The sequence below is a fragment of the Schistocerca piceifrons genome, chromosome 8 (assembly GCF_021461385.2).
Source record: "Schistocerca piceifrons isolate TAMUIC-IGC-003096 chromosome 8, iqSchPice1.1, whole genome shotgun sequence".
Lineage (NCBI taxonomy): Eukaryota > Metazoa > Arthropoda > Insecta > Orthoptera > Acrididae > Schistocerca > Schistocerca piceifrons.
Window position 1 is genome coordinate 312,069,006 of NC_060145.1, and position 13,407 is coordinate 312,082,412.

General features: G+C 39.5%; 1 protein-coding gene across 1 annotated transcript in view; it reads right to left on the bottom strand.

Moving 5' to 3' along the window:
- The window catches only part of LOC124711236 (protein downstream neighbor of son homolog), an 80,720-nt gene that overhangs the window by 25,719 nt on the left and 41,594 nt on the right, over positions 1-13,407 (bottom strand). The window contains exons 5-6 of the mRNA XM_047241197.1: positions 11,647-11,896; positions 5,636-5,786 (exon numbers count right to left, since the gene is read on the bottom strand). Of these exons, the coding sequence (XP_047097153.1) occupies positions 5,636-5,786; positions 11,647-11,896 (401 nt within the window). The remainder of the gene's footprint in view (positions 1-5,635; positions 5,787-11,646; positions 11,897-13,407) is intronic.

A 13,407-nucleotide genomic window follows, 5' to 3' on the forward strand; every position in this document is an offset into this window, starting at 1 on the left:
TAACTGTGACATGGGTCGGTAGTTTGATATTTTTTCAGAAGAACCTTTTTTTAGCAGTGGTGAAACTTTTGCTATTTTAAAAATATCTGGGAATACACCAGTTTTTAAAGAGAGGTTGAAAATTTTTGTCAAGGGGTTTGCTATGTGGTGAGCACATGCTTTTAATATGAAATCAGGTACTTCATCAAGACCACTTGACATTTTATTGCTTAATGATTTAATTTTACTTATAATTTCATTGGGGTTTGTTTCATACACATACATAGAAGCAGTCGAGATCACTGACTTGCTGGAGAAACTTGGGACTGGTCTTTGACAGTGTACTTGAATGAGGTCTTCAGCTAGTGAGGTTGAAGTATTCATTGAATTTTTCCACAATTTTTTTTCTCTTAATGAACATGTTTTCATTTGCACAATCCAAAAGCTCTTCACAGATTGCAAGGTGAAGGTCTCTCTGGTCTTGACTCATGAGCCATGGGACAAACTTGGTGACAACACAATGCATTCCAAGATGCTTTGTCAGGATTTCATGAATGACCCAACTGAAGTGTTACATTCTTTTTTTTGGGTCTGTGACTTTTGAGCCTTCTAGTGTTAATGATACATTCTTTTTCTTTGGCAATGAGCTACAAGTTTCTTTCTTTATAACTCTCCATGTGGATCTCATTTTGTTAGACGAGTTTCTAATCAAATTGTCATTCCACATAATTTTTGCCTCTTTGACTACTCTACCATAGATTCTTTTGTAGGCTTTTGAATAATCTGCGAATTCTTGGCTTACTCTATATTTATTACAAGAGTACTGCAGAAATCTGTTTCTCTCACTGGAAATTTTTATGCCTTTAGTTACCCATTGCTTATTATTGTTAGGTTTTACTGTTTTTACTACTTTTGGAAATGCTACATTAAAATAGTGAAGAAAGATGCTCTGAAAACTCATGTACATGCTATCAACATTGTTCTGAGTGGCGATGCTTCCCCAGTTTTCCTTCGCCAGTAAGAGATTAAAAATTATAATGTTATCTTCAGAAAAGGTTCTTTTTTCAACTACTTTTCCGGAACTGCTACTACTTGTTGGCATTTCTATACACAGCAGCTGTGCCTTATGATCACTATAACCCATGCTCAGTACTCTGCTTGTGAATCTGTAAGTTGTTTCTGAGATGAATATTTGGTCAATAATGGAATTTGTGCATTCTGTTAATCTTGTTGGACAGTGTATTGTGGGGATCATATTGAATGTGTTGGTCATATTTATCAAAGCATCTCTGCTGCTGCTGTCTTTTGAAAAATCAATATTGAAATCCCCACAAAGCACTATCTTCATATTTAGTGTATTGATCCTGTTCAGCAGAACCTCTAGTTTATTCATGAAGACTGACAGGTTTCCACTTGGTGCTCTATATATGTTAATAACTATGAAATTAAGCTCTGGCAGTTTGGTAATGGAAAGTTCAGTCTTTTTCAATTGAGTCAATATAACTTTTATTGACATCACAGAACTTTATTTGTTCTTTCACAAAGATAGCAGAGCCACCATGTTTGGAAAACTCTCGGCTAAAATGACTTGCTAATCTATATCCTGAGATTGAGGTTAATTTTAGTGCATACTGGAGTAGTGCTTCCAACATGTAAATTTTATTTGTGAGTGACTGAACGTTATGGTGTAGTATAGCAAAATCTGGGTACTTAGTAACTTTAGTTGAAATGGTTTCTGATTCTTTATCTAATGGCATTTCTAATACAGCACTTACCCTAAAAAATTTTCTGTATCTTTCTTGCGTGTGGCTTCTGTTCGCTGGTGGCAATCAGCAGGTGAGTTAACTTCTGGAGCTTGTATAAGTTTTGCTTCATCCACATCTGTCCTCTTCGGTTTAAACCACTTCATAATTTTCGTTTGGCTGACAACTTGATTGATTGTTTCTTGCCTAATCGGTTTAAACCACTTGGTAATTTGCGTTTGGCCGATGGCACAGCTTGGAACTCGTCTAAAGCACTTCTTAATCTCCGTTTGTTTGTCACTTATACTTTTTTCTTCACTCTTCTTCGAAATGCAAGTACGTATTTTTTCGGCTAGTAATTTCTTTCCTGGCGTATTTAAATGAAGTCCATGGACTGTATGGAACCTTCGCTCCAATCTGTTTATGTCTACAATATCGACATTCGTAAAGTTAGTGCATATTTCAGTGATACACTCGTTTACAACATTAATTTCGCGGTTCACACACGACTGTTATATGTCTGTTAGTTATTGTTCAGTGCTGCATTGAGTAGTAAGTTGTGTCGCACTGTTTGCAAATTTCGAGATAGCAGAGCTACAGGAGCAAATGTCTGCATTAAACTTTGTGTGAAACTTAAGAAAACCTATACAGAAAAACACCAAATGATGCAGGAAGCCTATGGTGATTAGTTCATAAGCCATACTTGGTGTTACAAATGGTTCACATAGTTTAAAAATGCCCAGATGGAAGTTAAGGATGACTCTCGTTCAAGACGTTCTTCGACGCCTGCCAACAATGCTCATGTCAGGAATGTCAACAAAGTTGTGCATGACATTAGAATACAGACTGTCGAGAAGTTGCAGAAGAATGTAACACTTCAGTTGGGTCATTCATGAAATCCTGACAAAGCATCTTGGAATGCATTGTGTTGTCACCAAGTTTGTCCCATGGCTCATGAGTCAAGACCAGAGAGGCCTTAACCTTGCAATCTGTGAAGAGCTTTTGGATTGTGCAAATGAAAACATGTTCATTAAGAGAACCATAAGAAGAGGCGTAGGCCTACACTTATGATATTGAGACCAAGGTTAAGTCTTCACAATAGGTCAGGAAAGCTCGTCACATCAGGTCAAATGTCAAAGCCATGCTGATAGAGTTCTTTGATTTTGAAGGATTAGTTCATCATGACTTCGTGACACAGCGACAAACTATTAATTGACAGTACTGTTGGGACGTGTTGCGACATCTTTGAGAAAATTTGAGAAGAAAATAACATGAAAAGTGGTGAGTCAATTTATGGCCCTTGCATCACAATAATGCACCCGTACATTCACTCCTGTCGGTGTGCGACTATTGCATATAAAATGAAATCACTGTGCTGCCTTGTACTCCGTACTCTCCACACCTGGTCCTTACGGATTTCCACAGCTGAACACCCCATTGATACATGAGATGAAAGAAAACTCACAGGTGATCCAGCAAGAGGAGTACCAAGACTGCTTCTGGAAGTGGAAACACCATTGGGAGCAGTGTATCGATTGTTCAAAGGAGACCATGCACAATAAGTAAAAGGTAAGAAAAATTTTGTGCACAAAGTTCTGGAATTTGTTGAACAGACCTTGTATTTGTTACCTTGTGTGAAGGATTGTATTCTACTTGGTAAACTAAAATATTGTGACCCTAATGGCATAGCTCTTGCATGAATGAAGACTAAATGAGAGAAAGCAGAGGGGTCTCAGGTTGTGTCACAGGCACTATCTCTGAATGAGGAACATAACAAGTGACGTTGCACAAGGATTAGTACTGAGACCTCTCTCAAGCTTAAACTACATGAATAATCTTCTGATCATTTTCAAGGGCAATTCAAGAAGTGTAATGTATGTAGGTGACACAAGCATATTAATGAAGTGTCAAACATAACATGACACAGCTAATAGTTATGTGTAAATCTCATGAAAGTTCACATTATGTGATTCCTTTTGACACCAGAATAGAAATTAATGGTCATACCTAAACGAAACACATTGCATAAAATTTCTTGGATTACAGCTGGACACCAAGACAAACTACAGTCAACACATACGCAAACTAATCAAGAAACTCAGTTCAGCAAGTTTTGCCCTTAGATGGATCTTTCACTGTGTTGGGGCAGAGACAAAAGTGTTGACTTATTCTGCATATTGTGACCTTCTGTTGTCATATGGAATTATCATCTAGGGCAGTGCACCTAAAGTGCATTTAAATTCCCAGCTCATCACTCCAAATGAATATTAAAGCACTTAAACATTCGTTAATAGTGGAAGATTGATAAAAGTTCTGTAGAAAGCAGAGGCAATTGCAACAGCAATTAAGGTAAAAAGTTAATGAAATAAAAACAATTGTGTCAGTTACATAACTCACCAAAATGATTTCATTCTCCATGTACAAAAATAATGTGTTTTCTTTCTTTTTCATGCCCATGCAGTAACACAGTCAGAAAAGATGTGAATTGTTTACTGTTTTTCTTTTTTTTTTTTCAACTGAAGGAAATTTTATGCTGGCTTACAGGAATCTACTGCAAAGATAAAAGTTAAGAGAGCTACTAAATCAATTGAAACAGCAAAAAAGAGGAGGCTTTACTGATCTGAAACTAGGCAAATTGCCCAACTCCCTGTTCCTGTCCTGGGGAGGTGATACTGCAATCCAATAGCAAAAATGTTGTGCAAAATAGTTAACTATAGGTCTTGCAGGAAGCTTTTTAAGGAACTTCGAGTTCTTACACTGATTTCCAAATACTTTTACTACCATGTGGTTTTGTCGCTGACAACAATAACCAGTTTAGTTGAAATGCTAATCACACGAACGTAATACAAGACACAAAAATAGATTTCATGTAGGTTTTGCCTACTTGTGTAAGGTTCAGCATGGAGTTATGTCCTCTGATACGAAGATTCAACAAGATGCTATCTAATGTAAAACAAGAAATTCAAGATCTTTAGCAGCTTGAAAGAAAATCAGAATCATACCTCACCTGCCACTCTGTCTGCAAATTATCTGAATCTAGACTCAAAGATTGAAAAGTTCTATCAGCAACATGGCAAATAGTTTGAGACTGCAGGGTAAGTAGTAGTGGACTGTAAAGAGTTTACAACCCACGATTTTTTATCAAAAAATGGTTCAAATGGTTCTGAGCACTATGGGACTTAACATCTATGGTCATCAGTCCCCTAGAACTTAGAACTACCTAAACCTAACTAACCTAAGGACATCACACAACACCCAGTCATCACGAGGCAGAGAAAATCCCTGACCCCGCCGGGAATCGAACCCGGGCGTGGGAAGCGAGAACGCTACCACACGACCACGAGCTGCGGACGATTTTTTATCACCATACTGCGATTTTTTTTGCATTTGTGTATGATATAGGCCTATTATTAGTTTTGGTAAAATAAAAAAGACATCAAGATAGATTGTTAGACATGTATATTCGTTTTTATCTTGCAGAATGTTTAAGATGAGTTTTACGACAACAGGCCATCAGAAAGAAAAAACATAGTGCTTGCACTGAAGAGAAATGACATTTCTTCAGTTGAAGTGCACTTCTGGAAGGAATAGTACCACAAAATGAGAATCAATGCCACTAAAAATATAATGAAGTTTGCTGTGTAGGAACCAGTGAAATCACAATCTTGGTAAAGAAGTAACTTAAAGAAATCTTTCAATGTAAGCATAAGAAAGGTTTTCTTTTTCCAATGAACAGCCAACATCAGGTGCATTAGTTCATTATCTGAGGTCTGAGGTGTCAAACAATAATGCCATTTCCTCTAAAAGAAAAACAAGCTCATTTACACGACAACCATACATTAATCTTTGTTAACTCTTATCAAAAGCCTCTGAACTGTCAAATAAAGCTTTTACAACAGAATATAGGTACCTACCTTCTTCTTTTAGCAACTGCCTAAAACCTCTTGTTGTTGGTGTAACAAAAGCATGTGTATTGCTGAAACCACCTATTCCAGCTGCACGAAAAAGGCACGTGAAGGTGTTTGTACAAACGTAAAAATATGGACACTGGCATGCCCGAACAAGCTGGAAGCAGAAAAGAGCTATGTTAATGTTTATCAATAAAATTCTTAATACATTACGATGTTAATCGTGAAATCATTATTTTTTTTTGTAGGCAACATTATTAACAACAAGAAAACAAGCATTTTTGTGGAGAATGTGTTACGGTATAAAGTCAAGTGCCAGCGTGCCAGTCAGGAACGATGGAAAAGAGATGGCTGATAGAAGACATCAACCAATTGCACGCTGGCTGACCCCTCTCCAGGACGACAACATGACAGCAGCAGCCCCTTTGTAAAGAGAATGTAAGTGCCGGGGCCCAGTTCAATAGTAGCTACGAGACTAGTAACTAGTATAGCAGCAACTTAGGATTGTCTATACTGAAGACGATTGCTTACTTTTTATGTCACTCTTTGCTTGTGTCACTTCCATAGTAGTCAAAGTTAAATATTCTCTCTTTTCATTTTGAAATAAAACTCATTAACACAATTTGTTTGAATTATTTATCTAGAACACCGAGTATGTAAGATTCCTATACTCCACATATTTGACAACGAGCACAGAGGCATAATATTTGATGACAAGACTGGATTTAACATTTGGCGACGAGGTGTAAGAAAACCCCACTGCCTGGCTGCCACACTTGTTTGTCGTGGGCTTTTGTATTTTGCTGGCACCTTAATACTACCTTGTCTTTTCTTTTCATGTTACACATCTACATGTTACACGTTTTAAGTGTTTCTTGTAGTATTTTAGCTAATCACTGATTTCAGGTGGGCACTGCTGAAATTTTCTTTGCTTGTGTGCTTATTTTTATTGCTAGCATTGTCTGTTTATTGCATTCGCCTATTCCACAATGAACAACCCACCTCTCCCACCCCCAGCACAGGCGCCACAGCTGCAATAGATGCAACGCAGCTAACACGGATGTTTCAGTTTCAGATGCAGCAGATAGCTACGCTACTAAACACGGTACAGCAGCTCCTGGTGAACGCTGTGTGCCCAACGGAACAACAAGCAATACCTGTAGCTCCAAGTGCTATACTGCCTTTTCGCCAGTTTAATGAAAAAGAAGAGGAATGGCCTGAGTGGTTGCAACAGTATTAACCCTACATCATTGCTCACAACATACCAAGTACTGTGAAATTAGATTACTTTTTGTCAACGTTATGAAGTGCAGTCTTTTGCCTCATTCCGAAATTTTTCCCTAATGCAACTCTGAGTGAACTTTCCTATGATCAGGTTGTAGATTTGCTAACAAACTATTGTGACCCACAAGTAAATGTGTGGCAGCTAGGTACCAATTCTTTCGTTGGAAACTTATTGCGAGTGGGTAACAGATTTGCAGGGTATGAACAAGGAAATGCCAATTCAAATGTGCTTGTGGTGCATTATATTCAGACGCTATATTGCGTGATGTGATCATGTACAATGTAACTGGTGTCAGACTCGGAGAACAGCCATCATCTCAACACGTAGTGCAAATTCTAGATCAGTATGATTCAGGTGCCGTGTCGGCCAATAAATCTGAGCAGGCACTAATTTGTCAGGTTGAGTCGTCCCTTGCTTGTGACCAGCTTACCAGGCAGCAACAGCCCACGCGCGCCAAGCCTTGTAAACAGTTCTCTACACAGGCGAACAGAATTAAGTCATGCCCTCGGTGCTATTCATGGCACGAACATCAAGACTGCCCATCCAGAGAAGCGCAGTGTTACGCTTGTGGCAAGAAATGTCACATGCAATCTGTATGTTTGCAATGGAACAAACAAAAATTCTTCCCACTAACATAATTCTCGTCACAGGGCCCATGTAATCAATGCAGTGTATTCAAAGCCTACTACAGGCTTAAGCAAAAGTAGCAAGCAAACACTTTCTTCAGTGCAGTCCAACAAACTTTTTGTTCATTTGCGTATTAGTGGAAAAGTACGGAGTTTCAGTTGGACACGGGTGCCTCTGTTACACTGCTGAATCGTACCATATATGAACTGTTAGACTCCGAACGCCTGTCTAAAACTAGCAAGCACCTGACAGCTCACAATGGACAAGACATTCCCGTTCTCAGAAAATGTATTTTACCTGCCATGTATTGCTCTTATATGCTAACTGTGACTTTCACTATGCTACAATCACGCGATTGTGAGAACATATTTGGTCTTGATTCATTTGATTCTTTTGGCTTTAAAATTCAAGATAATGTGTTGTCAGTAACTGCATTCAATGCTAAAGACAGTGTACCTAGATTGGTGAAAGATTCCCTGAACTCTTTTCTGATGGTTTAGGCAAGACTAACCATTTTGTTGCACATATTACTATGAAAAACAATGCAAAGTCAAAATTTTGCCACGTCAGAACTGTTCCCATTGCATTATAGGACAATGTCGCTGCTGAACTTAAAGAATTGCAAGATAGCGGAGCTGTTGTGCCCATCCAAGCTAGCCAATGGGCAAATCTCCTGGTTTTGTTCGCCAAACCTTCAGGTTGCATTCGCCTCTGTGTTAGCTTTAAGTCTACAGTCAACCCACAAACTGTGATTGATACTTATCCATTGCCATGCGCAGAGGATCTCATGGACAAATTAGGCATTGGTCGCTACTTTTCAAATATTGATTTGCACGACACATATCTTTAAATACCACTAGAAGGCGGCTCTCAAAATGAGTGTGTTGCGAACACCCATTTGGGCTTGTTTAAATATTTGTGCTTGCCTTTTGGCAGTGCTTCCGCACCCGCCATTTTCCAATGGTATTTGGAACAGCTGACTGCTCAAGTACTAAAGTGTTCAAACTGTTTGGACAATATTGTCGTAGCAGGTTGTACACCTGAAGAATATATTGAAAATCTGCATGCTTCGTTTCATGTGTTATCTGATGCAGGACTAAAGTGTAGACATGGTCAGGTCATAAACAGTCAAGGTGTACATCCTCTTCAGTCACATCTGTTAGCCATAGGAGACCTGCCAGTTCCTCCCGATGTCACATAATTGCAGCCAATCTTAGGGAAAATGAACTATTATATTTGGTTCATACTGAATGCAGCAGAAATTGCAGCTCCATTGCATTGCTTTCATCACAAGAATGTTCCCTTTGTTTGGACAGATGAGTGCCAAGAAGCTTTTCAAAAACTTAAAGGTGCATTGCTCAGTGATCAATGCTTGGTTCACATCGATCCTCACAAACCGGTTGTGTTGCAGGTTGACACTTCCTCTTATGGAATTGGTGCAGTGCTTTCGCACATGTTTGGTGATAAAGACAGCCCCATTGCTTTCGCATCAAAAGTGTTGTCCAAAGCTCAGTGTAAATATTTACAAATAGAGAAACAGGCACTGGCTATTTTGTTTGGTGTCACCAAATTCCACCACTACTTGTATCACAGAAAATTCGACATAGTAATGGATGACAAGCCATCACAGTCCTTGTTTCATCTGATGAAGCCGGTTCCTGTACAAACTGCCCAAAAATTGCAAAGATGGGCTTTGTTGTTGTCTCAATACCGGCATGAGATTGTGTATCGTCTGACAGCTCAACATGGCAAAGTGGGCACACTTTCACATCTTACGATTGGCTCTGATACAGACTTTGATGCTTTTGCTGCATCTTGTTATCACATCGATGCTCACAATTCTGAATTTCTTCAATCCTTTCCTCTGAACTACAGGAAAATTGCACAGGCCACGGAAGCTGATTCAGATTTGAACATTTTGCTAAAATACATCCACATATTTTGGCCTCACTTATTGCATAGTATAAAGAACCCCATAGTACGCTGATACTTTGCATGTTGGCATAGCGTCCATATACAGCAAGATGTGATTCTTGTTAAAAATGACAGTGGACAGTCATGTATGTTGATCCCAAAAGCTTTGCAAAAAGAAGTTTTGCAATTGCTTCACCAAGGACACTGAGGGATTGTTCATATGAAACAGTTAGCACATCGACTCAGTACTTGGTAGGGTATGGACACCCAAACAGAACAGATGATGTTACAGTGTCACGCATGTGTAGAAAATCAGTCCGCTCCGCCACAAAAATTCTCTGCTTGGCAAGTCACAATCACCATGGCAACGTGTGCACATTGACTTTGTGGGACCTTTTTGAAACACTCGTTGGTTGGATGTGGTACACTCGCACAATAAGTTTCCTTTTGCTGTGCCAATGAATTTGACATCACATAGCACAGTTCGGGTGTTGCCTATTTTTTGCCTCGAAGGTTTGCCTGAAGTCGTAGTGTCAGACAACTGCCCTCAGTTCACATCACATGAAACTGAATAATTCTGTGAATGCAATGGCATACAGCATCTACCTAACGCACCATTCCATCCACAGTCAAACAGCAAAGCAGAACCGTTTTCAAACAGCAAAGCAGAACCGTTCTGTCAGAACCTTCAAGCAGCAGTTGGCCAAACTTTGCACCAAACACACCAGGGATCAAGCAACTGTTTCTCCCCTCCTATCATTTGCATCCATTAGATGGACCATCACTGGCGAAATTGCTTCACGGCCGCCGCTATCGGACACTGCTTCACGGCCGCCGCTATCGGACACTGCTTCAGCTGCTCCAACCTCCACAGCATCCGGCACTGAAGGAAGGCCGCAAGTATCGCTTTGCGCTGCATGATATCGTGTTTTTCAGGGTTTTTAGCGGCAGCAGACAGTGAGAGTGAGGCGAGATCCTTCATCGACTTGGCGGACGCATTTATCTCATTTCGCCTCATCCTACTGATGGAGCTGGACCCATCCACACTGTAGCAGCCGATGCCTTCTACATCTTATTATGGGTCACAGGAGGTGGACGCGCGCCCTTCTGGGCATATTCTGGGGGACATTTACACCAGAGTGAAGGCCGGATGGCGGGGTACAACTGGAACTCTGATGTCCCCTGCAGCCACAGCTTCAAGTCCCTCAGAGCGTCCACGTTCCTGCCTTCCCCCATTGTTGTCAAGCTCCCTATATGACGACGGTCCACCGTTCTGCGGGTGAAGTCAGGCAGTCGGGAAGGATACAGAAGTGATGGCTGTGAGAAGACATCAGTCAATCGCACGCTGGTCGACCCCTGTCCAGGAAGACAATGAAACAGCAGCGGCGCCTATGTGAAGAGGACATAAGCGCCACACCTGACTGGCCGCGGCCCAGTTCAATGGTAGCTTCAAGACCAGTGACGTGTATAGCAGTGACATAGGATTGTCCACACTGAAGATTATTGCTTATTTTGTATGTCGCCTTTGCTGGCAACACTTCTGTGTAACAGTCAAAGTTAAGTATTGTCTCTTTTCATTTTGTAATAAAACTCATTAACACAATTTGTTTGAATTGTTTATCTAGCAAACCAAGTAAGTAGGATTCCTAGACTCCACATATTTGACAATGAGCATAGAGACATAATATTTGATGACTAGGCTGTATTTAACAGAATGCATCAAGCAAATGAATACAATTAACAGCAGTGATGTTGAATGTCTTCACTCATTAGCTCCCTGACTTATTTAATACGATTCCACAACTATTCTACGTGGGAAGACTTCCATATGTTGATAAATTACTCCACGACAGTCAAAGACACAAATAAAAATTACCTTACTTCAGACTAAATACTGTTAAAATCCTTTACGTAAGTACTGCATGACGCTTTGATACAAAAACATAAACAAGATAATGCCCAAGATTAGAATGTGTACAGACATGATCAAAGTAATGTATTGGACAATGGAATCACAGTACTAATTTAACAGGTGTTCCTCTTCGCAATTCATTCACTGAAATGGAAATAGAAGTAAATGGACAGACATAAACATCATGCTGCTAGAACCTGAATCTTATTTCCTACACAAACCTTTCACAAAAATCTTCAACCACAATTCAAGAAGAGAAAAAAAGATAGATTAATATACCTGAAAAAGGGAGCGCAGACTCTCACCCCACTCATAATGCAGAGAATCCCGAAGCTTAGTGTCAGAAGCAAAGGGACTGTTAGCAGTATCGCTGACTCGCCCTGTCGAGCGAGGGAACAACTGTAACCATGGCAGATATGGATGCATCCACACTAGACAGCATTGGTGAAATCTAGCACTTGGACTAGTGTCAAGCCGCTGATAAGCATCTGTTGACTTATTTGGGCTGACACTCATACATCTCACAAACCTGAAAGCAACATTTATACCAGTTTCAGCGCTATCAGACACACTTAAATACAAAATAGTGCCCTGTGCAAAAACTGTGATTACACATACTTAAACACGAATTATACACATTTCATACAATACTGATTTACAACAAAGCAATGTCTGCAAACCAGTCCAATGCAACAAGGCATCCGTTACCAGATTAACACAAAAAAGGCTGGAGAAAAGACTTCTACAATACCATGGTTAACGTATGACAATTAAGGCTGTGCACAATGACAAAGCATCTCATCTCTGGGCAAAATGAGATTAAACTTTAAAACAATGTGCATATTCCAATGGCTTCACATTTGTTCCCACACGAAACCGTCATAGGTGTTGATCATAACAGACACCTTCAGCTCACAAAGAGGGGGAAAGAAACACAAAAAGTAGCATGAGACTCGGTTTTTAAGAACGTTTGAGTTATATTTGTTTCAGCCAATTTTACTAGGCTGATAGCAAGCATCGAGCTTTGTAAACTGATCAATCACCATGTGCAGGCATTACCTATTTATTGATTGATCAGTAGTTGACACAAACATGGACACTGAATACTTGCAAGTGTTCGTGCTCTGCTTATAAAATGAAAGCAGAAGAAACAATGAATAAAATACTGAATACCACCAGCTACAAGTGCAAGACAAGTAAAATGTCAATTCAGTAGGTTATATAATTGCAAGAAATGTAAAAGGTCAAATCAGTAAGTCCTTCAGAATTTTGGGAGTACACAACTGTGTCCGTCAACAATTTTGATATCTTACTTGCAATTATTTCATCTCATATTATGTACAATGGAATGTCATTCATGATAGTATTTCGAGAACTGACAGACTTATTTGCCATGCGGTAATTTAATTTAAGAGAAAATATTCAGTGTGTTTTACAAAATTAGACTTTATTCATTAGAAATTAGAAACAAAAGTTCATAAAGTCAATCCCTAATTCCCATCTTCTGATGTTCCTACTACATGCAACTCAATAGTATTAACCTTCTGAAACAGCAACCGATGAATGAGATCCATGTAAGTGATTAATTTGTCTGGCTCAGTGTCAGAAATTTCATTTTCAATTTTAATTTATGTAGTACTGAGTCTTTGCAGTGAAGGCACGAAAGACAGTGTAAAATGTCTCTCTCCATCGAAAACTTCTTTACTTTTACTTTCCAATATTTGCAGGAGAGACTCTCCATAAGAACCTTTTGCCTCTGTCTTATAGCTGGACATTGACAGCTGTGCACAAGTACTTGGACTGGATGCAGTTTCTAAAACTGTGCTCCACATTTATGAATAAATATATGCCCAACCTTAAGGTTCCTCTCTGTCTGAAGATTCAGCCATAATTGACTGTTCCACCAGCTTTGTCAGGTCTTCAAAAATGTTACTGGTAGTATGTCTTTCATTTAAGGCATGCAAATTGAAAAGCTGTTGATTGAAGTACATATACTTTTTGTGTTTCTTTGCAGGTTGCCCAGATTTGACATCTCTCTGG